Below are 24113 nucleotides of genomic sequence, written 5' to 3' on the forward strand. Positions count from 1 at the left end.
CACCATAAACATGTGGTTTCTTTTCCAAGGGCTCCGGTGTTAGCATTGACATTTCCTCAGGAAGCCACATTTCGTCTTGCTCTTATTTCTGAAATGGAACGTACATTTTCATTGGCCCGAGTTCAAGGAGTGCCTGGGGCGGCAATGCAAACGGTGCTCAGCGGGCCTCAGGCTGGGCCCCTCCCGGGCTGGTCCCCAGGGCCTGCACAGGGATGGGCAGGGCTCTCAAGGCCCCCGGTGGCTGGCGGAGGCTGCTCGGGGTCCTGCGGCCCCCTGTTGGGAAGCTCTGGGTGCCCTCGAGCCTCCTCATATCATAGACTCTTAATTAAGAAAGCATGTTCCCATTTCATGTCACTGGGAAAGAATGAAAACAATGAAAGCATTTATTTATCTTCACTATCAATATCGTGCCCGCCTCTGAGTCGACAGGGGGTTCTGGGCCTTGAAGGAGCTGCCTGGGTTGTGAGATTTTAACCTCAGGCTTGCGCTGTTGGGACACATGTGGCTTCTTTCGGGGGGGGGGGCTTGAGGCAGCAAGGAAGCCCCCCTCTCCCCCAGCCCCCAGCACAGAGTCCAGCAGCCCAGGGCCACTCCGGCTTTCTTGGGAATCCTCACACGCTGCTATCTTCCAGAATCTTCAGAGAAGTAAGAGTCAGCATTTCTTGAGTCTCGTAGAGGAGGGCTGACTTGTCCGAGGAGCACTGTGTATGGAGGAGGGCTGACTTGTCCGAGGAGCACTGTGTATGGAGGAGGGCTGACTTGTCCGAGGAGCACTGTGTATGGAGGAGGGCTGACTTGTCCGAGGAGCACTGTGTATGGAGGAGGGCTGACTTGTCCGAGGAGCACTGTGTATGGAGGAGGGCTGACTTGTCCGAGGAGCACTGTGTATGGCGGAGGGCTGACTTGTCCGAGGAGCACTGTGTATGGAGGAGGGCTGACTTGTCCGAGGAGCACTGTGTATGGAGGAGGGCTGACTTGTCCGAGGAGCACTGTGTATGGAGGAGGGCTGACTTGTCCGAGGAGCACTGTGTATGGAGGAGGGCTGACTTGTCCGAGGAGCACTGTGTATGGCGGAGGGCTGACTTGTCCGAGGAGCACTGTGTATGGAGGAGGGCTGACTTGTCCGAGGAGCACTGTGTATGGAGGAGGGCTGACTTGTCCGAGGAGCACTGTGTATGGAGGAGGGCTGACTTGTCCGAGGAGCACTGTGTATGGAGGAGGGCTGACTTGTCCGAGGAGCACTGTGTATGGCGGAGGGCTGACTTGTCCGAGGAGCACTGTGTATGGAGGAGGGCTGACTTGTCCGAGGAGCACTGTGTATGGAGGAGGGCTGACTTGTCCGAGGAGCACTGTGTATGGAGGAGGGCTGACTTGTCCGAGGAGCACTGTGTATGGAGGAGGGCTGACTTGTCCGAGGAGCACTGTGTATGGCGGAGGGCTGACTTGTCCGAGGAGCACTGTGTATGGAGGAGGGCTGACTTGTCCGAGGAGCACTGTGTATGGAGGAGGGCTGACTTGTCCGAGGAGCACTGTGTATGGAGGACCTGCAGTGGGCTCAGCCCGGCCAGGCGCTCACATACGGTGCTGTGGTCCTGACTTCCATGCCCACCTGCTACAGGAGCTGCTGGGCCTCAGGCCAGGCATTTGCCCGGGACTAAATAGCAACCCAGCCTGCTCAGTCACCAGCAACACTTATGGAACCGCGGACTTCTATGTTGTAGGGGACTCTCCTGTGCCCCGGGAGATGTCAGGCTGCCACCCTGGCCGCTACACACTAGATTTCAGTAGATTTCTGCAGACGTTGCCCCCAGCTCAGAAACTCTGAGCCAGAGGGTGGAGGGGAGGATTCAGATCCGCTCTTGTGCTAGCGATGGAAACGTGCTCACCCTAGGGAGGCACCTGCTCGGCCCTGGGCTGCGTCCAGGTGGGGAGTGCTGGGATACTTCCATGATGCTGCTCTGGATGTTGCGCTGATTGGCCGCGGGTGTGCACCTTCCACACACCGTGAGCGTCAGGCCCTCGGCAGTGCTTCAGCAGCTCCCTGCGCACACCTTCGAGTTCACCTCAGTGTTGGCAAAGCCCTGGCCTCCATGTTTTCATTTCGAGTCTCCCAAATGCTTTCCAAGGCCAAAAGGCTTGTTAGCACATTTTTGGTTGCAAGTGACGGAAACTCAAATCAAACTAGTTTAAGGACAAATGAAATTATTTGGTTTATATAACTCCAAAGTCCATGGCTAGCCAGGCATGGTGGGTCATACCTCTAATTTCGGTACTTGGAAGGCTGAGACAGGAGGATTTCGGGATTGAGGACAGCCTCAGTAAGTATTCAGATGCTCATCAATTTAGCAAGACCTGTTTCAAAATAAAAATAAAATAGAGCTTGAAGGTATAGCTTAGAGTTGAATGCTCATGGGTTCAGTCCCCAGGACCACACACACACACACACACAAGTTCATGGCTTTAGGTGAAGCTATTATCCAATAATCAGGACACTGCTCCTCTGTTTTCTGTAGTTTTCATTACATTCTATGGCAGATTCTCTACAGACGACCACAACTCCAGGTATACATGGTCCTAAGAGTGTAAGAGCCCAGGGAAGGAAAGATGGTTTCCCTTAGAGTGTCAATAAAAGGTCAAGGGCGTGGTGGTGCACCCTTGTAATCCCAGTACTTGGGAGGCTGAGACAGGTTCAAAGCCAGCCTCAGCTACTTAGTGAGGCTCTCAGCAACTTAGTGAGACCCTGTTTCCAAATAAAGTATAAACTAGGTCTGGGAGTATAGCCCAGAGGTAGAAAAGCCCCTGAGTTCTACCCCCTGTACCACCAATAAATAAATAAATAAATAAATAAATAAATAAATAATAAAACGTCAAAAAAGAGCACGAGTTGTTGAGGCCTGGGTCCTCTGCCTGCCTCTGAGGTTGGGGTTGTCCTCGCCCAGAGAATTGCCATAGACAGGAGGAGAGCCAGCTGGGGGACCCGTGTGCAGGCCAAACGTGGCCCTCCACCTGATTTTGTAAGTGAAGTTTCACCCGGCCATAGCCGTAGACAATTCACAGGTATCATGGAGACTTTCACTACAATAGCACCATTAATAGTTGCGACAGAGACCATTTTAGCCTCCAAAGGCTGAAATATTTACCACTAGGTCTTTGCAGAAAGGTTTGCCGAGCCTTTTGTGAGGATGAGAGGGGAGATGGCAGACCAGGACTCCCCAGGGGGCTGAACAAGAGCGGAGCTTTGGAACCCTGGCTAAGACAGCTCCAGAGCTGACCTGGGAACCTGGCCCAAGCCCCTCTAATCATCCATCTTTGTGAAGCTGGAACCCAAGAAGGTCTCCGGTCTGCCAAAGTACTTGTTTACTCGGACTCCCCTTTTTATAGACGAAGGAATTGAGCCTAGAAAGTGGAAGTCACTTGCCCAGGGTTACGCAGAGGACTGGCGGCAGAGACCAGCCCAGCACTCTCCACCCTGTGTCCTTGGCAGTGACCAGAGGTCGGCAGCCTATTGCGACAGGGAGACCTCGGGGCCTCCACAGGGCCCCCAGCACTGCTGGGTGATGGCCATGATAAGGACAGGGCCTTGTCTTGTTGCGCCCTCTGTTGGTTGATGACGTGCCAAGTGTCATGCTGGACCTGGAAGGACAGAGGAGGAGGTGACTTGACTGTGGCCTGTGCTGCCTCCATGTGCGTCCGTGTGTGTGCGTGTGTGGCACAGTTCCATCCACCCCAAGGTCGCTGACCTGACCCCCTCCCTCCACACAGCTCCCTGCAGCTGCTCCTTTGTGCCCCCTCTCCCGCCCCGAGCAGCCTGCCACCTTCTGTCCACCGTCTTCAAGCACCCTGTAGTATTCACAGACTTGGCTCCAAATTCAAGAGGAGACCCTTAAAATTAAAGGAATCTTTTATTATTAAGAGGAGAGTTAGAGCCAGGTGCGGCGGCGTGTGCCTGTAATCCCAGTACTTGGGAGGCCCAGACAGAGGATTACAGGTTTGAGACCAGCCTCAGCAATATAGTGAGGCTCTCATCAACCTAGAAAGACCGTGTTTCCAAACAAAATATAAAAGGGGCCTGGGAGCTGGGTATAGCTTGGAGGTCGAATGCCCCTGAGTTCTATCCCCAGACCCACAAAAAAAAAAAAAAAAAAAAAGGCTGGGGGTATAGCTTGAAAGTAGAATGCCCCTAGGTTCAAAAAAAAAAAAAGTGGAGGGGCGCCTGGGGGTGTAGATTGGAGGTAGAGTGCTTCTAGGTTCAATCCTCAGAACCAAAAATAATAATAACAACAATAATAATAGTTGAGAGTTGAATGAACTAACTTGAAAGAGAGTTAGTTAAATTGTTTGTGTATGTGTGTATGGTACTGGGAATGGAACTCAGGGCCTTTCTACCTCCAGGCTGCACTCCTAGATCTATTTTATATTTTTATTTGGAAATAGGGTCTCACTGAGTTGCCGAGAGCCTCACTAAGCAGCTGAGGCTGGCTTTGAACCTGCGCAATCCTCCTGTCTCAGCCTCCCAAGTACTGAGGTTACAAGCGTGCACCACCACGCCCAGCTAAATTACTTTTTTTATACAGTATTGGGGATTGAACCCAGGGTTCTTCTACCTCTGAGCTACACCCGTAGCCCTATTTTTTATTTATTTAGAGTGCATGTGTTATGTGTGTGTGTGGTACTGGGGACTGAACCCAGCAGCATTCTTCCTCTAAGCTATACATCCAGCCCTATTTTTTTCTTTGTTTTGAAGCAGGGTCTCACCAAGTTGTGGGGGGCCTCACTAAGTTGCAGAGACTGGCTGCAAACCTGTGATATTCCTGTTTCAGCCTCCCAAATACTGGGATTGCAGGCATATGCCTCCATGCCTGGCTATTTTTATCTTGAAACAGGTCTCACTAAGTTGCTGAGGCTATCCTCAAACCTGCCATCCTCCTGTCTCAGTCCCCCAAGTGCTGGGCTTACGGGTACACACACACTACCATACCCGGCTTAGTTGAATGGATTAAGAACCCCAAAGAACAAAATTAGAACAATTGGGTGATTTGTGGGTGCTTTGAGGCAGGGAACCCGGTGCTCCCTTGTGTCTTCGGAACCACAGCTTTTTCCTGGCTTGAAGGAAACACCAATGAGGCACGTGGCCCAAGGCAGGATTTTTATCTTCTAGAAGAGTGCACGAGCGTGTGTGTGTGTGTGTGTGTGTGTGTGTGTGTGTGTGTGTGTGCCGCATCCCAGGTTCTCTTAGCCTGAGAGATGGAGAGATTTCAAGACAGAGAAGGGGCATCTATTTCCCTGGCTCTTGCCCTAGCAGCCCTGGTAGGCCGCACAGGGAGCAGGTGTGGGCATCCCCCTTCGGCCTGGATTTCCCCAGCTGTCCAGCTTCTGCACAGAGATGGACCAGAGAGGGTACCCCAGGACGGGCCGCCCGCAGAGCCCCTCATGCCAGACTGCTCTGTCCTCTGGCCTTTAGAAGTGACCTGCTCCTTGGGCTTGCTCTTGCCCTGTCACGAGCTCTGATCTGCACCTCTCCTGGTTACCCTGACTATCCCCAAGTGCACGTTCTCTCTCCTGTGGGCTCCTTATCCATTTCTAAACTGCAACCGCCGTGCTGGTTTTATTGTTGTTTTGGGTGGTTCCTTAGAAGATGGGCCCATTTATATTTCTCTGAGGTTGAGAAAGATGTGCAAAGATGATTAAGGGTCCTTCTACTCCTTCCTGGGCTTCCATGAGTTCCTCTTTTGCCCGGATCCTCTGTACAGTTGGGGGAGGCACGGAACGGAGGTGCCGACAGCTTGTGTGGGAATCACATGGTGTTTACTGTGCTGAGAGTTTATAACACCCTTGTTTCCATACTGACAGCAAATGCCATATGGAGAGGGGAAAGTCCTGTTGGCCGAATGCTTAAGAAATCACAGTATGTTACATGAAATCTCTCAGTTGCCTCTGGAAATGGGGCGGGGGTTACCTCGCTCAGATCACGTGAGCAGTGCCCCGCTCTCTCCCGTAACTGAATAGAACTGGTGTTTTTCTTTGATTCTGTGTTGGTGCCGGGTAAGCTAGCCGACCAGGAGGCCTGCGAAGGTTTGCTTTCCTCCCCCTGGGGATCAGGTGGAGTGGGAGGAGGCGGGAGGGTGGCCGCACCACAGGCCTCTAACAGGTGCAGGCTCCAGGCCTGTCGCAGGCCACCGGGCCAGGTTCCCTCCTGTGGCTGACAATAACACTCATCTCACTTGACATTTTATAGCTGCCATTTGGGATCTTTTCTGCTCACCCACACACACACCCCTGCTGCCCTTTCCAACCCAGAAACTCACCTCCCCGCCCCCTGGAGCCTGGTACACTAGGGCTAGTTGCTGTGGGAGCGGCTGTTTGTGAACCGTCCGTGCGGGGAGCGGTGGCGCCTGTGCTTGCCATGGGAAGGCAGGTTAGGGCGATAGTCCAACACTCATTTCAGCCACCGAACCACTGGACGGCGGCCAAGAGGGGGACTTGGCAGGTGGCTCATCCCTGATGATCAAAGCATCCACTCGAGAGAACATGACATTTCTGAGTGCCTTCATCTACGTGATACTTAGAACCGGAGAATTCCTACAAAAACACTCCCTGCCCCAGGTATTTCACCCAGGACAGACAGTGTCAGCACAAGCACATCCAGGCCCAGGCTGGCCGCGGGCAGGGCCGCCTGCAGGCCCCCCTCCTCCTACTTAGCTGCTTCTCCTCGAGCTGCCTTCAGTCTCCTTAGGGCTTTGATCCCTGAGGTGAGCAGTCTGACCAGACCCCAGGCCTTGTCCTCTCGGATGCACAAGTACCTTTCTAGAAAGTTCTGACAAAAGCCCCGTAAGGGTTTCTTGGTCCACTGGAGCATCTCCAGGAACCTACCACAGAGGCCTCTGATTGGCTCTCACTGACCCGAAAGGTATGACTGGGAGACCGAAGGCTCTCCGTGCCCATCCGTGAACCTATCATTGTGGCTGGAGGACAGGGGGTTCTGATTGGCTGAGGCTGAACCACATCCCCATCTTCTAAAGTTTGGGAGACATCAGCTCTCCCATAACCAGAATGGTTATGGAGAATTTGTTCAGACTTGGGGAAAGGAAGTTCCCTAAAAGAAGGGAGATGGAAGTACTTGAGAGGCTAAGACAGGAGAATCTCAGGGTTGAGGCCAGCCTCAGCAATTAGCAAGCCCCTGTTTCAACTGTTTCAACATAAAGAATAAGCCGGGCGTGGTGGCGCATGCTTGTAATCTCCGCTCTTGGGAGGCTGAGACAGGAGGATCACACAGGTTCGAAACCAGCCTCAGCTACTTAGTGAGGCTCTCAGCAACTTAGTGAGGCCCTGTTACCAAATAAAATATAAACTAGGTCTGGGAGTATACCCCGAAGGTAGAAAGCCTCTGGGTTCCACCCCCAGTACCACACACACACACACACACACACACACACACACACACACACCATAAAGAATAAAAATGGCTGGGGGTATAGATCAGAGGCCTCTGGGTTCAACCTCCAGGACTGCCCCCAAAAAAGAAAGGGAGATGTAACAGACCAGCCTTCCCCCATCGAAGGTGATACTGGATGGTGTTTAGTAAGCATTCCCTGTGTGCCGGACTCTGAGCTGAGCAGTGTGTTGTCCTAGTCAGCCCCGCAGTTACAGGTTAAAGGGCCTGAGGTGTGGAGCGTCAGGTCCGTTGTCCTAGGTCACCCTGGCTGTGAGTGGTGGGGCTGGGACGCGAACCCCGGTGGTTTAGCTCCAGAGCCCACACACAGCCACCACAAGGTGTTCCCTCCCTACAAGTCTCAGCTCCATGTCCTGGGGACATTCTTTGGGACCTGATTATGCAGGTGAGCTGGCCTTGTGGCTCTGCTCAGACCTTGTAGGGGCCGCTGACCCGGCTCCTCTGCACCAGCAAGGAGATGGCCCTTCCTCCCAAGCAAGAGGCTCTCCAAGGGGCCTCGGTCTCCAGCGCCGTCCCAAGCCCCAGGACCCAGTGTTCCAAGCTCGGCAGGATGGGAGGCAGCACACGCATCAGTCTGTGAGCATCTTTCCAGTTGGGGAAAATGTCTTGCGGGTATTTAAGTGTCCCAGCAGAAAGGGCCTCTGTCCCGATTCCAAACAGGTGCTTATGGTTTTCAGAGAAGAAATAGGCCCAGAGAGAGTGAGTTGTAGAAAACACAGCAAACCTTAGCTGGCGCTCCGTCTCTAGCCCTGGTCATGGACTCCTGTCCTCTTCCAAACCCTCTTAGCTGCCTAGTGGCTAAGGCCGGTAACTTCCTGCCTCCCTGCCTCTCGTTCTTCAGCTGGAGATGCAGGGTTTTCATAATTTGAACCATTTTGAGAGTGGGCTTTGTTCCAATTGGGTAAAAATGAAAAAAAAAAAAAAGAATTTTCTTTCTGTATCCACTAGGATGCTTTGAATTATAAGTAATTTGAAATTTTCTCAAACTGCCCTAAACAAAGGGAATGTGCTGCCTTATAAACAAACTTTTTAGATGTGGTTTGGGCTGCAGGCATGGTTTGATCTAGAGATCTGTGACATCAACAGAGGGCCAACTCTGCTTTCTGTCATTTTCTCACTCTTGACCTCTGGGTGTCGGCCGCCTCCTCAATATGGCTTTCCTTGTGGTATCTAGCACAGGGCCGCAGGCCCCCGCCTCGCCCCCACACAACCTCTAGGAAACAGTACCACTGCCCTGGCTTCCTATGCGCTGATTGGACTGACATAGATAGGCCTTATCCAGCGGCAGAATCTGAGACTGATTGGCAATAGGTCCTTTCGAACAGATTGGCTAGCCAGGGAACAGAGTCACAAGCCCCGGAGCCGCTGACATCTCCATACAGAAATCAGGGTACAGGACCAGGTGTGGTGGCACATGCCTACAATCCCAGTCAGTACTTGGGAGGCCAAGACAGGAGGATCACAGGTTCGAGGGCAGCCTTAGCAAATAATGAGACTTTCATCAACCCTGCAAGACCCTGTTTCAAAAAATAAAATAGGGCTGGAGGTGTAGCTTAGAGGTAGAATACCTCTGGGTTCAATCCCCAGTAACACACACACACACACACGCACACACACAGGTGGGCATGGTTGCACATTCCTGTAATCCCAGTACCTGAGAGGCTGAGACAGGAGGATTGCAGGTTCGAGGCCAACCTCAGCAAGTAGTGAGTGAGACTCTCCTGGGGGGTAGCTTGAAGGTAGAATGCTTCTGGGTTCAATACCTAGTACTACAAAAAGAAAAGAAAAGAAATCAAGAAATTGGAAGGTCAGAGTGGGTAGGGAGTAGACACCGGCCAGTTTAGACGTGGTGACTGGTACCTTTCTCTGTGCTGACCTTGGCTCTGGTCTAGAGTCAGAGACACACAACATCCCAGGGTCTTCAAACTCTGGACCCATCCAGCCAGGCTCTGGATGGAGGTGCGGGGTGAAGGGCGGCCTGCCCGGCTCTCCCCTGGTCTCACCGTGCCCTTCTTGTCTTATCTCCAGACAGGGACTACTGCAGCTTATGTGAGAAGCAGCCAATCGGGAGGCTCCTTTTCCGGCAGTTCTGTGAGACCAGACCTGGGCTGGAGCGCTACATTCAGTTCCTGGACTCGGTGGTAAGTCCTGTCCCTGCGACATCCCCTGGGTCCTAACTACATCAGCAATCAGTTTGGCCCAAAGGAGAGGGAGCTACACCCGATGGCTTAGAAGTTGGAAGAATGAACTTCGCCAGCAGCTGGTGTTTGGGCACTTTCCTTGACACCTCGATGTGGCTCCCGGATGCTCGTGGCCCTGGCCCCAGCTGAGAACTCTTTTGTTAGAGTCCAGAGCTGGTCTCTGTCTCCTGGCTTATGTCTGCTTCTCCACTAGGCTGCAAGCTCCCAGGCACTGGGCTTCCTGTTCACCTAGCCTAGCACAATTCCCCAAACACAGACACCCGGGAAACGCCGTGGAATGAGCGTGCAAGGTCTGGTAGGTGTGGCACCCCCTGGCTGGCAGAACTTCCTTCAGCATGGAAGCCACCCATTTGCCTAACAAATGCTTGAATCTGCGAGAGCTTTGAGGGCAGGATGTGGACGTGCTCAGGAGCCCTCAGCCTGGCCCAGGAAGGCCAGCCCTTGGCCTGGCCAGCTGCCCTCTGGCTCTCCACCCAAGGAAGGAGACCAGGGGTAAGGTGACGAAGCATGGGGCCCAGTGGTGGAAGGATTGGGGCCATGCAGACCCCCTCACGGGGGCAGGGCTCCAGATTTTTCCTAGAGGCCTTCAGGCAGGCACTGGCTACACCGTCCCCACCTCTCCTGAGTCTGGGGGATGGTCCTGCGAGGCCCAGGTTTTTGTGTCTCTTTCAGGGTCTCCTTGTTGGCTTTCTAGACTTACAAGCCATAGTGCCCCCTGGGTGTCCCCACCGAAATCCCACAGGCCCCCCAAGGTCAACATGACTCAAATACACTCAATATTTCCTCCCAGGGCCCCAGAGCAGCCAGCCATGACACACTCCCTGCTCAGTGGCCAGCACCCCAGCCTGGCGTGTCTGTGCTGTCCCAGGCTCCTCCCTGTCCTCCTTCCCCACGACCAGGGCCCGTGGGCTCCTGGACCTCCAGGCCAATCGCCCCCACCTCTGCCTGGCCCTCCCCTGGTTGCCTAGGTGATTGCCATAGTTCTCAACCTCGGCCGAGGATCAGAAACACCTGGGAAGCCTTAAAAACTACCAGCGCCGGAGCCGAAGCCCAGACTAATGAATCTGGACCTCTAGGGTGGGGCTTAGTGTTTTTATAAGTTTTTATTGTGGAAAATTTCAAACTATAAAAAGTAAAAGTCAGCCAAATACTATAATGAGCCCCATGCGCCCTTCACCCACTTCAACAATTTTCAGCTCACAGCCAATTTCGCCAGCCCCACCTCTGCAGCATTGTAGCAAATCTCAGATGCGATATTTATCTGTGAACTTTTCCGTATGCATTTTTAAGCAGTAAGGCAGTACTGGGGATTGAACCCAGGGGTGTTCTACCTCTGAGCTACACCCCTAGCCCTGTTTTATTTAATTTTTAATTTTAATTTTTTTTGTGTGTGTGTGTGTATGTGTGGTACTGGGGTTCCTGGAAACCCTTCTACCTCCGGGCTACACTCCCAGACCTATTTTATATTTTATTTGGAAACAGGGTCTCTTAAGCCAGTGCAGCTGGCTTTGAACCTGCGCGATCCTCCTGTCTCCACCTCCCAAGCGCGGGGATTACAAGCGTGCACCACCACGCCCGGCTTATTTTTTAAATTTTGAAACAAGATCTTCGCTAAGTTGCTGAGGCTGTCTTCAAATATCCTGCAGTCCTACTATCTCAGCCTCCTAAGTACTGGGATTACAGGCATGTAACCACCATGCCTGCCCTGTAAAGGCTTTTAAAAAAACAAAACAAACAATAACAACAACAAAAAGTAACTACAATGCCATTAAGATTCTTTAATATTAAATATTAGTCAGAATTCAAGTTTTGATTTCCTGGTGTATCTTGTAAATTCATGTTTGAACTGCTACGGGCTCGGTCTGGCTAGGGCCCACACATTGCGGTGTTGATTTTTTTCTTGATTCTGGTCTCCTCCCCAAACCGCCTCCCCCTGTGATGTGTTTGTTATTCCTTCAGATTCCTTGGTAAGTTCCTCTATATTTCTTGTAAGTCATTTCATTGGATCTAGGGACTTAATCAGATGTGGTTTCCCTTTTTGAGATGTGTGTGAAACCGACTTCTTACACAGCCTCGTGCTCTTCGTTCAGAGACCGTATACTATCTGGCTGTCTTTCTTTTTGAGATGGCAGAAGCCATTGATGTTCACACCTCGGTCTGCTGCTGAACGAGGGGTTGCAACATGGGATGTTCTAATCCCATCCTTTCTTCTTTATTAGCTAACTGGAACACTGCCTCTCATCACTAACTGGCTCCCTAGAAGTAGAGTTTGCTCAGGAATTGATTGATTGGTGGCTTCCTTATATTTATGTTTTCAAGACACGAGTTAGATCATTAGCATCCTCCAGCAGTGGTAACTAAGCGTGTTGGATGTGTTTTGTTCACCATCATCCTTGTCTTCGTCAGTCCTTCCTGTGTCCTCATTGGCTGGTGGGAGCCGTGGCAGGTGGGCTCGAGCCCTGGACAGGGCCCAGTGGTCCCTGGCTGCCTCTCACTCTGGCGTGTCCTGGGCTCTTCCTGTACCGCATGCAGTCCATTGTTTCTCCAAGGAGCCCTAGTCTCTTCCTGGCAAACAGTTCTTGGGGACCACAGTGTGGCCCTAAGGTGCTTATACCACGAGATTGTTTCTAGCAGATATTGGCATTTTTCACATCTCCCAACACTTTAATGTGTATCTGGGGTTGGGAAGCATCAACATCGCAAATAGTGCCCAGGTTTGGGGTTTTTAGTCTTTGTTTTGTTTTTGGTACTGAGAATTGAAACCAAGGGCATTCTACCTCCGAGCTACATCCCTGTTCTATTTTATTTTTATTTTGAAATAGGGTCTTGCCAGGTTGATGAGAGTCTCACTACTTGCTGAGGCTGTCCTAAAATTTCAATCTTCCCGTCTCAGCCTCCCAAGTACAGGGATTACAGGTGTGTGCCACCGTGCCTGGCTGCTGCTGCTCCTGCTCCTGCTCCTTCTCCTTCTCCTTCTCCTTCTCCTCCTCCTTCTCCTTCTCCTTTTCTCCTCCTTCTCCTCCTTCTCCTCCTCCTCCTCCTCCTCCTCCTCCTCCTCCTCCTCCTCCTCCTCCTCCTCCTTCTTCTTCTTCTTCTTCTTCTTCTTCTTCTTCTTCTTCTTCTTCCTTTTTATCTAGAAGCAGGATCTTACCAAGTTTTTAAGCATCTTGCTGAGTTGCTGAGGCTGGCCTCAAACCTGCCATATACATGTCTCAGCCTTCCGAGTATTAGTATTACAGGTGTGCACCACCACAGCTGACTAATACCCAGGTTTTAGTGTGACTCAGAGCTGCCATGCCAGGCCCCTGCCTGCCCCTTCAACCTCAGCCTTCCCCCAAGGCTTTCTTGTCCCCTGGTTCTGGCCCAGCTACCTGCCTGTGGGGCAGAGGAGCCAGGTGAGCCCTGGCTGCCTCGACCTCCCTGCCTTAGAGGCCTTCCCCGGTCCCATCTGCCTGGCAGATGCCCACTTGTCCTTCTGCACCCTGCTCTCAGAGCCTCCCCGCCTCCCTCTCCTTGTGGGGCCCTTCTGCTCCTTCTACAATACGCACCTGAGCCCCGCTCTCACACCATGCGGGCAGAATGGTTGCTGATGGAAAGTGCAGGCTCCAGAGATGGGCTGCAGGGCAGTGCCGGCCCTGCCACCAGCACTCATGAAACTGTAGCTAGGTTTGAACCCCGAGTGCCCCATGCCCCTCTGTAGGTGGGGATGGACGCAGGTGGAGGATGGCAGTACGTACAGGTGAGGCGTCTGAAGTCTCACGCATGCTCAGTGGGTGGAGCTGTGAAGCAGGTCATGTGTGCAGAAGCTTCTTGGGGCATGGCCATGACCCGTGGTCTCTGACCACTTAGCACACAACACTACACGATGGCCAGCCTACACTTAGCACTTAGGCCCAGTGGGATCTGGCGACGTGTCCAGAGTCACAGCGTGAGTGAGGGCAGAGGTGGTCCTGGAACCTGTTCTCCTAGCACACAGCCCCATGTTCTATGCTGACACGCAGCTGCTTCTGAAGCCAGGTGGGTCCTAGCAAATCAGGTGAGGCTTTCCAAGGCTCACGGGGGGGCAGGCACCGTGTTTGGTGGAGACGGACCAGGCACCACCCTGAGAAGTGAACCGTAGGCCCACCAGAGTCCAGCAGCAGCAGGGCGTGGTGACGCACACTTGTAATCCCAGCATTTGGGAGGCTGAGACAGGAGGATCACGGTTCACAGACAGTGTCAGCTACTTAGTGAGGCCCTTTGCAACTCGGTAAGACCCTGTTTCAAAATAAAGATTAAAAAATAGGGCTGGGGGTGTAGCTTGGAGGTAGAATGCCCCTGGGTTTCATCCCCAGTACCGCAAAAATAAAAAATAAAATAAAAGCTTATGCATTTACATTACTTTATAGTTGAACAGGAACAGAATATCAGTGCATGTTACTAGGCTGGGATAAGGTCAAATTTCAAAATTTGAAGTATGATCTCTAGCAAATCCATAGCTGGAAGGAGTTGGGGGCGCTAGGGTGGTGGAGGGACAGCCAGTACAGAGGCCCGCAGGCAAGAGTGTCCGTGGCTGGAGTGTCGGGGGCCAGGATGCAGGAGTTGGGGAGCATCCCTGGCGCATCACCTTAGGCTGTGAAGAATGGGGCGTGGCTTTGAGAGAGGGGAGGAAGCTATTGGAAGGTTCTTTTTTTTTTTTTTTTTTTTGGTGGCACAGGGGATAGAACCCAGGGGTACTTGACCTCTGAGCTACACCCCCAGCCCTATTTTTATTCTTTATTTTGAAACAGGGTCTCACTGAGTTGCAAAGGGCTCCCTAAGTAGCTGAGGCTGTCCGCGAACCGTGATCCTCTGGTCTCAGCCTCCCGAATGCTGGGATTACAAGAGTGCACCACCACGCCCAACTACAGCGTGGTCTGTGGAGGTGTTTAAGGGCTCCTCTGGCTCCACACGGGGACAGGCTTCGGGACAGAAGGGGAAGCAGGTTGAACTGCTGGAGGCTTCGCAGGGACACAGGTGAGAGTGGTGGAGGCCGAGCTGGCCTGGTGAGGAGCCGAGTGGTTAACTTGGGGCCATGTTTCAAAGGCAGAGGTCCCAGTTATCCCCGTGGATTGGGGGTAAGAGGGGAAAGGGAATTGTGATTTCAAGGTGCCAACCTGAGCAGCTGAAGGATAGAACAAGGGCAAAGCCGTGAGAAGGTGATGTTCAGGGGAGACCAGGAGCTTCATTTGACGCCACGCGCTTCCTCCACGCTCAGCTGAAGTCCAGCAGACATGCGAGGGAGGTGTTGTGGGGGCTGGGGACTCAAGCCTGGAGCTCATGGGGAAGGTCTGGGCTGGGAATGGGAAAGTGGGGGCTGTCAACCAGGTAGAGCTGGGATGTAAAGCCACGGCCTGGGCGGGCTCGCCCGGGAGATAGAGGAGCAGCAAGGACCAAAGACTGAGCTCAGGACGGAGCGCCGCACCCTGTCCGGAAAAGATGAGGCGGCGGCAGCCTTGGGACCGGTCTAGAAAGTCGCTGAGGCTGAGCAGGGTGAGGCTGAGACCAGGAGCCAGTGGAATTTTCCAGCCATGTGACGCTCCTCGTTTGAGAAAGGAAAGAATAAAGCGCGATGGATGCCCATTTTTATTCTGGTCCTGCGCTCCTTCCCTGCCACTGGGCCTGCACCAAGGGCTGTTTATTGGAGAGGAAATGGGAATGGTGCTCGCTCTTTGCACACATCCGAACAAAGCCACCTCTGGGGAGAGGCTGCCCCGGCCCCTCCGGGCTTTTATCTGTATCCCTGGGAATTAGCAAGGTCTTTTCATCGCCACCGTCTTGACGTCAAATGACCAGACCTTGGACGCCCCTTTTTAGGCGTGAAGACTTTATTGAGTTTTTCCAGGGCTGGCGTAACTTCTCGTCTGAAATCCGTTTTCTTTTTTTTTCTTTCATTCCGACTGGAACTCGGGAGGGGGGAGGTGGCCGTGTCCTCGAGTTACAGAACCACCCCGGTGCTCCTGGGCTCAGCCAGCACCACCTGCATCTTTACGCCTTTTCTTGAGTTTCTACCAAGCGGAGTTTATTGAAAACAACCAGTCTTCATCAAGCTCAGATGTAGCCCCCAGGAAGGGCTCTCTCCCCGCACAGTCTGAATGTCTGTGCTTCTCAAATCAGGCAGAGGGCTCTGGCTGTTTTTCACTTGGGCCCAGGTGGGTTTTCTGGGGAGGAAAGGGGCTCGGGTAAATGCCAGCCCCACAGGCCACGACAGTCTTGCCCTGGGCATCTTCAGGATGGGTGGTTTACTCTCTCCCCTGTGCTCTGGGGGCCTGAGTGCATGCTGGCTCCTGTGAAAGCCACCTGTGCCCTCGCTGGGGTGGCACCTGAGCCTCCTCATCTCTTTTTTGTGTGTGAGGGCGGTTCGGCAGGCACTGAGCCACACGCACTGGGCGCGTGCCTGTTGGCGGTTCCCTCTCCTCTCGTATCTGGGAGCCGCACAGTGAGTAGGAGAGGCACGTTCCTGGCCCCGCAGAGCTTAACTTCCTGGTTAAATGAAAGAAGGACAGAATAAATAAAGAACTTTCTTTTATTTTTGCCATATTTGGGATTGAACCCGGGGGCATTCTACCTTCGAGCTATACCCCTATTTTTTATTCTTTATTTTGAAACATGGTCTCACTACACTGTAAAGGGCCTCACAAGTAGCTGAGGCTGGCTGTGAACCTGCAATCCTCCTGTCTCAGCCTTCCAAATACGGGGCTTACAAGCCATGTTGAAAATAGAGTTAGGGAGTTTGTGAAGGAGGCAAGCGCCAATCAGGTTATTAACAACAGCTTTAATCAAGAACCTGGCACCGTCGGGGAGTCAGCCAGCCGCAGGGGAAGGGACCAACGTGCCACGTGTCCGGAGAGTCACTCATAGTCCCAATTGGCTGACTGAAGGCGGGGCGGAAGTGCCCGTGTTTTTAAGCGGGGAGTGGGTGTTTGGGGGGTGGAGCTAAGTGTGGGAACACTGATTCTCTCTTGACATCTGGAGCCTCCGGATGCCTGGGATCTCACGATGCCTGGATTCTTGTGATATCTCCACTTCTAGCTTCTAGGGTTCCACCTCCTGTCCCCGCTGCAGGACCACGTTGGGGGGATGAGGGGAGACTCGACCTATCAGCGATACTTGGGATTAAACCCAGGGACATTCTATTTCTGAACTACACCCCAGCCCCATTTTTTATTCTTTATTTTGAAGCATGGTCTCACTAAACTGTCTGTAGAGGGCCTCACAAGTAGCTGAGGCTTGGCTGTGAACCTGTGATCCTCCTGTCTCAGCCTTCCAGATACTGGGATTACAAGTGTGCATCACCACACCCGGCTAACAAAGAACACTTTTATTTTATTATTTACTTATTTATTTTTGCAATACTTGGGATGGAACCCAGGGGCATTCAACCTCCAAGCTATACACCCAGCCCTACTTTTTATTCTTGTGTGTGTGTGTGTGTGTGTGTGTGTGTGTATGTGTGTGGTACTGGGAGTGGAACTCAGGAGCTTTTCTATCTCCAGGCTATACTCCCAAACTCATTGTATACTTTTTTTGGGAACAAGGTCTCACTAAGTTCTTGAGGGCCTCACTCAGTAGCTGAGGTTGGCTTTGAACCTGTGAGATCCTCCTGTCTCAGCCTCCCAAGCGCTGGAATTACAAGTGTGAGCCACTATGCCCACTTTTATTCTTTATTTTCAAACAGGGTCTCACTGAGTTGCAAAGGGTTAAGTAGTAGCCCTCACTAAGGGATGTAGCTCAGAGGTAGAACATACTTGGGTTCAATCCCTAGTAACACACACACACACACACACACACACACACACACCACACTCACAGGCTCATGAAGTGGATGTCTATAGGGTTGTCCCGTCTCCTGGGTACCCCCTTGCACCTGAGACCCTTATTTCTGAATGACATGGGTATCCTGGAATGGGTATCCTGGAACCTGTACATTCTGAGAGATGTCACCCCCAAACCACAGTTGGTTGGAGAAGACTGAGCCTCTGAGCCACACTGAGCCAGCGGGTCCTTCACCTGGATAGACTTGAGGCCTAAACTGGCACCAGGCAGTGGTTGACCACCCTGTTTCTTCCTGCCCTGAGTCCCATGACTAGGATAGCCAGTCAGTGCGTGTACACACACACACACACACACACACACACACACACACCACACCACCACACCACAGAGGAGCAGGCGCTACAGAAGGACCCATGTTCTGGTCCCTGGGCCCGGCTGCATTCCATTCTCCCCACGGTTTGGTTGTCAACTCATCTGAGGTCCTAGGAGCCACCAGATGCCAGATTTGCTTGACCCAGTCTCGGTGGGGCTCTTTCCATAGAGAAGCATAAGAGTCAAGGGAGCCTCCCTGCGGCGGCAGGTTCTTCCTGGTGGATGCATCAGGCTGGCGAGGGTCAGTTCATGCAACACTTGCAGGTGGGGAACAGTGGCAGCTCATCAGCTGAGGTGCCCTGATCGTCTCCCCTGCAGAGACAAGGGAAGGACCTGGCATGGAGGAAGCAGATGGTGGCACTTTAGGGGACCCAGGGACCCTTCACTCCCTACTTCCTGTGTCTAGGTGGGAAAGGCAGGCGGCCCCAGCACAGCACGACACTAGGGCCCATCTGGGTTGGTCTGGGTGTTTCTCCAGAAAGGGCCCTGTCAATGTTGGCCCCTGTCCCGGCCTTGCAGCCTCTGGAAGAGCTGACCACATCAACAATTACAGAAGCCCGAGGTGGCTTCTGTAATTATTATCCCCGTGGCATCTCTGACATCTTCCGGCACTGGGGAGGGTCCCTAGGGAAAAGAAGGTGGCACCAAGTCGGTCTGGGCCAAGCAGAATCCAGCACCAATTCTGCTCCTTAAAGTGGCACGGCTTATTTAAACTCATGGCAGGTCCCAGAATCCTCTTGGGGGATGTGTTTGCACTGCCGGGACCTATTTCCTTGGCACTGACTCATGATGGCACAGAGAATGCCCGGGAGCAGGTGTTGGGTATGCTCCAGTGTCGGGGCAGCGCCCGAGGCCATCCTGTGTCCTGCCTAAGTCACAGTGCACAGACAAGCCCACCACATAGTGCCGGCCTTGGTGGCACCTGCAATATCTGGGGGCAGAGGTGCCCTCTGAGGGCGCTGAACTCTGGGCAGGAAGGAGGACAAGGTGGGGGGAAGGACAGAGAGCACTGTGAGGGTCCCTTTGCAGCTGGGGGTAGGGGGCTGCAGGTGAGCTTCAAGGAATATTCCTCGGTTGGTTTCTCTCTTTTCTTTGGCTACCATTTCTGGAGCTGAATTTGATTGTAAAATTCAGGGCTATTGTCATAAACTTTTCCTTGCTGCTTCTGCTTGGAGGATTGAGCAGGTTTGAGCTCAGTCCTTCTCCCAGTGCCGGGCCTGGGTGTTCCCAGAGAGTGGTTTCCAGGGTGGTCCCAGCCCTGTGATCTGCCTTGAGCTCGGCCCACCCAGCTCATCCACCACGGGGCCTTCCCTCTGTAGGACTTGTCTCCCACAAGCCCCTGCGCCCCTTGGAGACAAAGCCTGTCACCCCACGTGACTTAATCAGACAGAAAGCCCAGCTGGGGCCTCTGTTGGTTTTGTGCATCTGGTCCCTAACTCTTCTCAAGTGGCCTGACCTGGGCCCTTCAAAGAAAGGCCTTTGGAGCCCGGGCTGGGAGGCCTGTCCCTGAATGCCTTGGCTGCCTCCCCTTGGAGCCCCGCGCCTGCCTGACCTCTGCTGGAGGCAGCTGACCTGCAAGTCATGTTATTTTTGTCTTAACATGGGCTTTAGTACCCAGAGCAATAATATTTTAGTTGGTTACTGAGGCCGATCAGTGAGCCTCAGGCCTCCATTTGCTTAACTAGAGCCGCCTGCACAGATGTATTTTGGGCCAGTGCAAATCCAGTGTTCTGGAAGGGGGGGGGGTCATTCCCAAATGGTGGCTGGCTATTTGCCCAGGACCTGGGTCTGCAAAGCAACCTGGCTGCAGTCCCGGGTGCCAAACCATGAGGCTTGGCCTCCAGGGGCAGCCGGACACTGGGTTATTCTCTGGTCACCCTGGACAAGGGCAGTTGGTGGCTGTAGAATGTCCCGCCCTTGAGAAAGGAAGCCTTGGCTCACCATCTCGACTGTGTTTGAACCAGTCCTTTGGCTTCTCAAGCTTCCACGTAAATGAGGAGGGGTCGTACCTGCAGGGGAGAGTGTGTCTGTGTGTGTGCACCTGTGTGCGGGTGTGTGCACCTGTGTCTGTGTGTGTGCACCTGTGTCTGTGTGTGTGCACCTGTGTGCGGGTGTGTGCACCTGTGTGCGGGTGTGTGCACCTGTGTGCGCGTGTGTGCACCTGTGTGCGGGTGTGTGCACCTGTGTGCGGGTGTGTGCACCTGTGTCCGCGTGTGTGCACCTGTGTGCGGGTGTGTGCACCTGTGTCTGTCTGTGTGTGTGCACCTGTGTGCGGGTGTGTGCATACGCATGAGGTTTAGGGATCGTTGACAGGCACACAGATAGAAACAGGAAAAAGTCAAGAAGGAAGAAACACCTTCCCTCTTTAAAGCATCCCATGAAATTATCCACCAGATTAAACCATGAAGAAAGCCTGGGTGTCTCTGGCTCATCTTGATGAGAGGAGGAGTCGGCCCTTGGAGGTTGGGACTGGTGTTCAGTGAGACTCAGGGGAAACGGCCAGGCCTTGCTCTGCCGGTACTGGCCACATGATCTTGGGGAGTCATTGGCCTCTCTGAGCCTCAGTGTCCAGGCCTGTCAAGTCAAGGGCTGAGTTCCTTCCAGAGCCACCATCCACAGATGGTTGTAGTGTTGGTGTTTCTCCATCGGAAAAGATGGAGGCTTTGGCTCTCCCATTAGAAGAGGGAGGGCAAGACCAGGACCCTCACTCACCTTGGCAGAAACATCCTGACTCCTCCTGTGGACCTGCCAAGTGCTGCCTGCCTTTTCCTTCAAGGGTCTCCTGGCCGGCCTGGGAGGAACAGCTGAGACCCTGAGCTGCGAGGGCGCCTTGAGCCGGTGAGGAGGTGGGTGTCTCCCTGCACAGCGGAATGCCTGGAGGAAGAGCTCAGGTCGTCTGGGCTGGCATCATTTTCTGCATCTCTTGAAATAATGGGACCTTGTGACTGAGACCGACAAAGCCTTCGGTGGTGAACTCTGAAAGAGTTCTACACAACTTGTAATTAGTTGCTTTGTCTAAATGAGAAAGGCAAGCAGGCATCTTGTTGAGTTGAGCTTCTAGTCCACTTGGCAAGCCTGTCCTATGCAGGTGAAGGCGCCTCCTCGGGGCAGGGAGCCCCTTCGGTAGACCGTGGGTTCTCCTACTCGGCAGCCACGTGACCCTGGGCAAGTAGCTCTCCACTGTGGGTGTCTTGGTCTCCATTCCGGAGGGAGGGGTACAATGGCAGTGTCTGCCCTCTTGTGGCACTCCAGCTCTTTTTATTTATTTATCTATTTTGCATTTTACCTCTGAGCTACACCCCCGCCCTATTTTTTATTCTTTATTTTGAAATAGGGTCTCACTAAGTTGCAAAGGGCCTCACTAAGTAGCTGAGGCTGTCTGCGAACCGGGATCCTCCTGTCTCAGCCTCCCAAATGCTAGGATTACAAGTGTGCACCAGCACGCCCGGCACTTGTTTTTTTTTTATTTTAGGATGTATTTTCTACTTAGTGAGGCCCTCCGCATCTAGTGAAACCCTGTTTCAAATTAAAGAATAAAAAACAGGGCAGGGGATGTAGCTCAAAGGTCGAATATCACTGGGTTCCATCCACAGACTTGCAAAAAAAAAAAAAAGAATGTATTTTATTTAGCCAGGCGAGGTGGCTCACACTTGTAATTCAGCATTTGGGAGACTAAGACAGGAGGATCGCGGTTCATGACAACCTCAGCTACTACTTAGGCCCTTTGTAACTCAGTGAGACCCTGCTTCAAAATAAAGAATAAAAAATAGGGCTGGGGGTGTAGTTCTGAGGTAGAATGCCCCTGGGTTCCATCCCCAGTACTGCAAAAAAGAAAAAAAAAAAGAATGTATTTTATTTAATGTAGAATATCCAAAACTACTAATTCAATGCGATCAGTATAAAAATAATGGGTTCTTTTGTGTGTGTGTGTGTGTGTGTGTGTGTGTGTGTGTGTGTGTGTGGTACTGGGGATGGAACCCTTCTCCGGGCTACACTCCCAGACCTATTTTTTATATCTTTTTTTTTTAATTTGGAAACAGGGTCTCTTAAGCCAGCGAGGCTGACTTTGAACCTGCGCGATCCTCCTGTCTCCGCCTCCCAAGCGCGGGGATTGCAAGCGTGCGCCGCCACGCCCGGCCTTCCTTTTGTGTTTTAATATACTTTTATTGGTGCATTATAGCCTCACGTCATAATGTCAATCACATTGGCAGTGACAGCCTTGCACCCAGCCCTTGGTGTTCCCTCCCTCCCCCTCCCCCATACAGAGTGCCGCCATTGACATTGGTATTTTCACATATGTTTGTACACAAAGCCGATGGTAGTGATCCCTTCACTGGTCCTCGCTCTTCCGTCTCCTTCCCTAGACGACCTCCCTGCTCCACTAAGGTTCTCTTCCATTATCTGGAGCCCCTGTGGTGTTCCACTCACTCCCTGGCTTGGGCATATTAGAGAAAACAGATGACCCTTCACTCTCTGTGACTGGCTAGCCTCGCTTAACATAATGTCCTTCCTTTTTTTTTTTCCTGCAAATGGCATAATTTTGTTCTGCTTTGTTGCTGAGTAGACTCCCATTGTGTGGACATCCTATGGTTTTATAATCCATTTATCTATTGATGGCCACCTACGTTGGTTTCACACTTTGGCTATGGTGAATCGTGCTGCTGTGAACACGGGTGTGCATTTATTACTGTAGGTCTGATGTCAGTCCCTTTGTAAAGATTCCCACGAGTGGTATAGCTGGACCCCCAACTCTTTTGAGGTTCTGATAACAACATCAAGAACATCTCTGTGTTCATTTGTGAGCTGAACTCTAGAGAAGGCCAGGGAGCTGTTGTTTTTTCTTGCAAGGCATAATAATCACAACGGCAGTAATGATGGCAATTGTTAATTGAGTACTTATTATGTGCCAGGACTTGGGTCGATCTTATCTGTACAATCTCCCTATACGTGGGTGCTACAGGTGCCAAGACAGGTGGGCAAACTGTCTAAGGGCACGCAGCTGGCAAGGTCTGTGGCCAAGGCAGCCTTTCCGTGGGCTTCCTGTTGTCTTCCTGTGGTTTCCTTTGATTTACCGAAGTCAGAGCTTCTTGAACCTAGCTGCCCAGAAGCCTGCCCTCCCGGTCTGCCAGGACATCTGTTCCCTGCTCAGGGCAACAGCATTTGCTCCCACTCCCTGGTGGTTCAGAGGTGTGGCCCTTGTGGAGAGCAATGTTCTAAGAGCCAGCATGCACAAGAGAGCGCGGGCTCCCCCGGCCCTGGGCCTCGGTCTCCTGCCCTGTAGAGGGGGATTGGTCAGCGGCCTCCAGGGGCTTCTAAGGCTCCGTAACTGTAAGCTCCCCAGCAAATGTGCTATTGTTCTTTTTCTCTTTTAGGCAGAATACGAAGTTACACCAGATGAAAAACTGGGAGCGAAAGGGAAGGAAATTATGACCAAGTACCTCACCCCAAAGGTAAGAGGCCCCCCAAGCCCCAAGGCAGGAGGAACAGGAGGCCCTGTCCAGGAATATGGGCCCAGGTGCCTGCCCCACCATGCGGGAATGGGGAAAGGCAGGAGTGGGAGACAGGTGGTCCAGGCCAGGCCTGGCCTTTGGGAGGAGGCGGCTTCGTGGACCCAGACCTTTCAATCAGAACAGGTGGAGGCCTGGCTGAGGGTGGGTCAGGAGTGCCTGGAAGAAAGGGCTCAGCAGGGCAGTTCTGAGAGCCAGCGAGGAGGGGAAATGGGGTAAGAAAGGCAGAGCTCTCCATCTCAGCCAGGACCGTGGGGAGCCCGCGAGAGAGTGCGGAGAACTCTCAAGTACCTTCTGGAGGATAGTGAAGAGTGAGGAGCCATTCCGACCCCACCCTAGCACCCACTGAAGGCTGAGGAGCCAGGTTGCACCATCCGTGGGGGCCTGGTGACCTGGGCTCTAGGGACCTGCCCCCTCTTGACCCAGCACGGCAGAGACGTGTGTTCTCCACCCATTCAGTGTCCTGGTCCCAGCTTTTCCGCCTACTGGTTCAAGCCCCCTTCCCTCATGGGGCTTCAGTTTCCCTGTCCTAAAAGTGGCCTCCCTGCCAGACCCATCTCCTGAAGGCAGTGAGAACCAGGGACAAGACCTGCAGGTGACTAGCTTTGGGGTGTCCCGCGCTCCTGGGGCCCATGGGGGCTTCATCCTGCTCAGGTCCCAGGATGTTGGGGGCACCAGCCCATCAGAAGGGCCCTGCTCATGGAGCCAGCCTGGGCTGCAGATGTACTGTAGACACCAGTCTCCCTGCAGCTGTCTATCCATGCCCGTTTTGGGGCTGTGTCCCCCTCC

General features: G+C 52.9%; 1 protein-coding gene across 3 annotated transcripts in view; it reads left to right on the forward strand.

Moving 5' to 3' along the window:
* The window catches only part of GRK5 (G protein-coupled receptor kinase 5), a gene marked incomplete at both ends in the record, with an annotated part of 210823 nt that overhangs the window by 138786 nt on the left and 47924 nt on the right, over positions 1-24113 (forward strand). For 2 of the 3 annotated variants that reach the window (XM_080695302.1, XM_080695303.1), the window contains 2 exons: positions 9479-9591; positions 23190-23267. In XM_080695302.1, the coding sequence (XP_080551428.1) occupies positions 9479-9591; positions 23190-23267 (191 nt within the window). Of the gene's footprint in view, positions 1-9478; positions 9592-23189; positions 23313-24113 lie in introns of all 3 variants that reach the window. The other variant, XM_080695301.1, reaches the window with a different exon arrangement.

Source organism: Muscardinus avellanarius (assembly GCF_963383645.1).
Source record: "Muscardinus avellanarius genome assembly, chromosome: 4".
NCBI lineage: Eukaryota > Metazoa > Chordata > Mammalia > Rodentia > Gliridae > Muscardinus > Muscardinus avellanarius.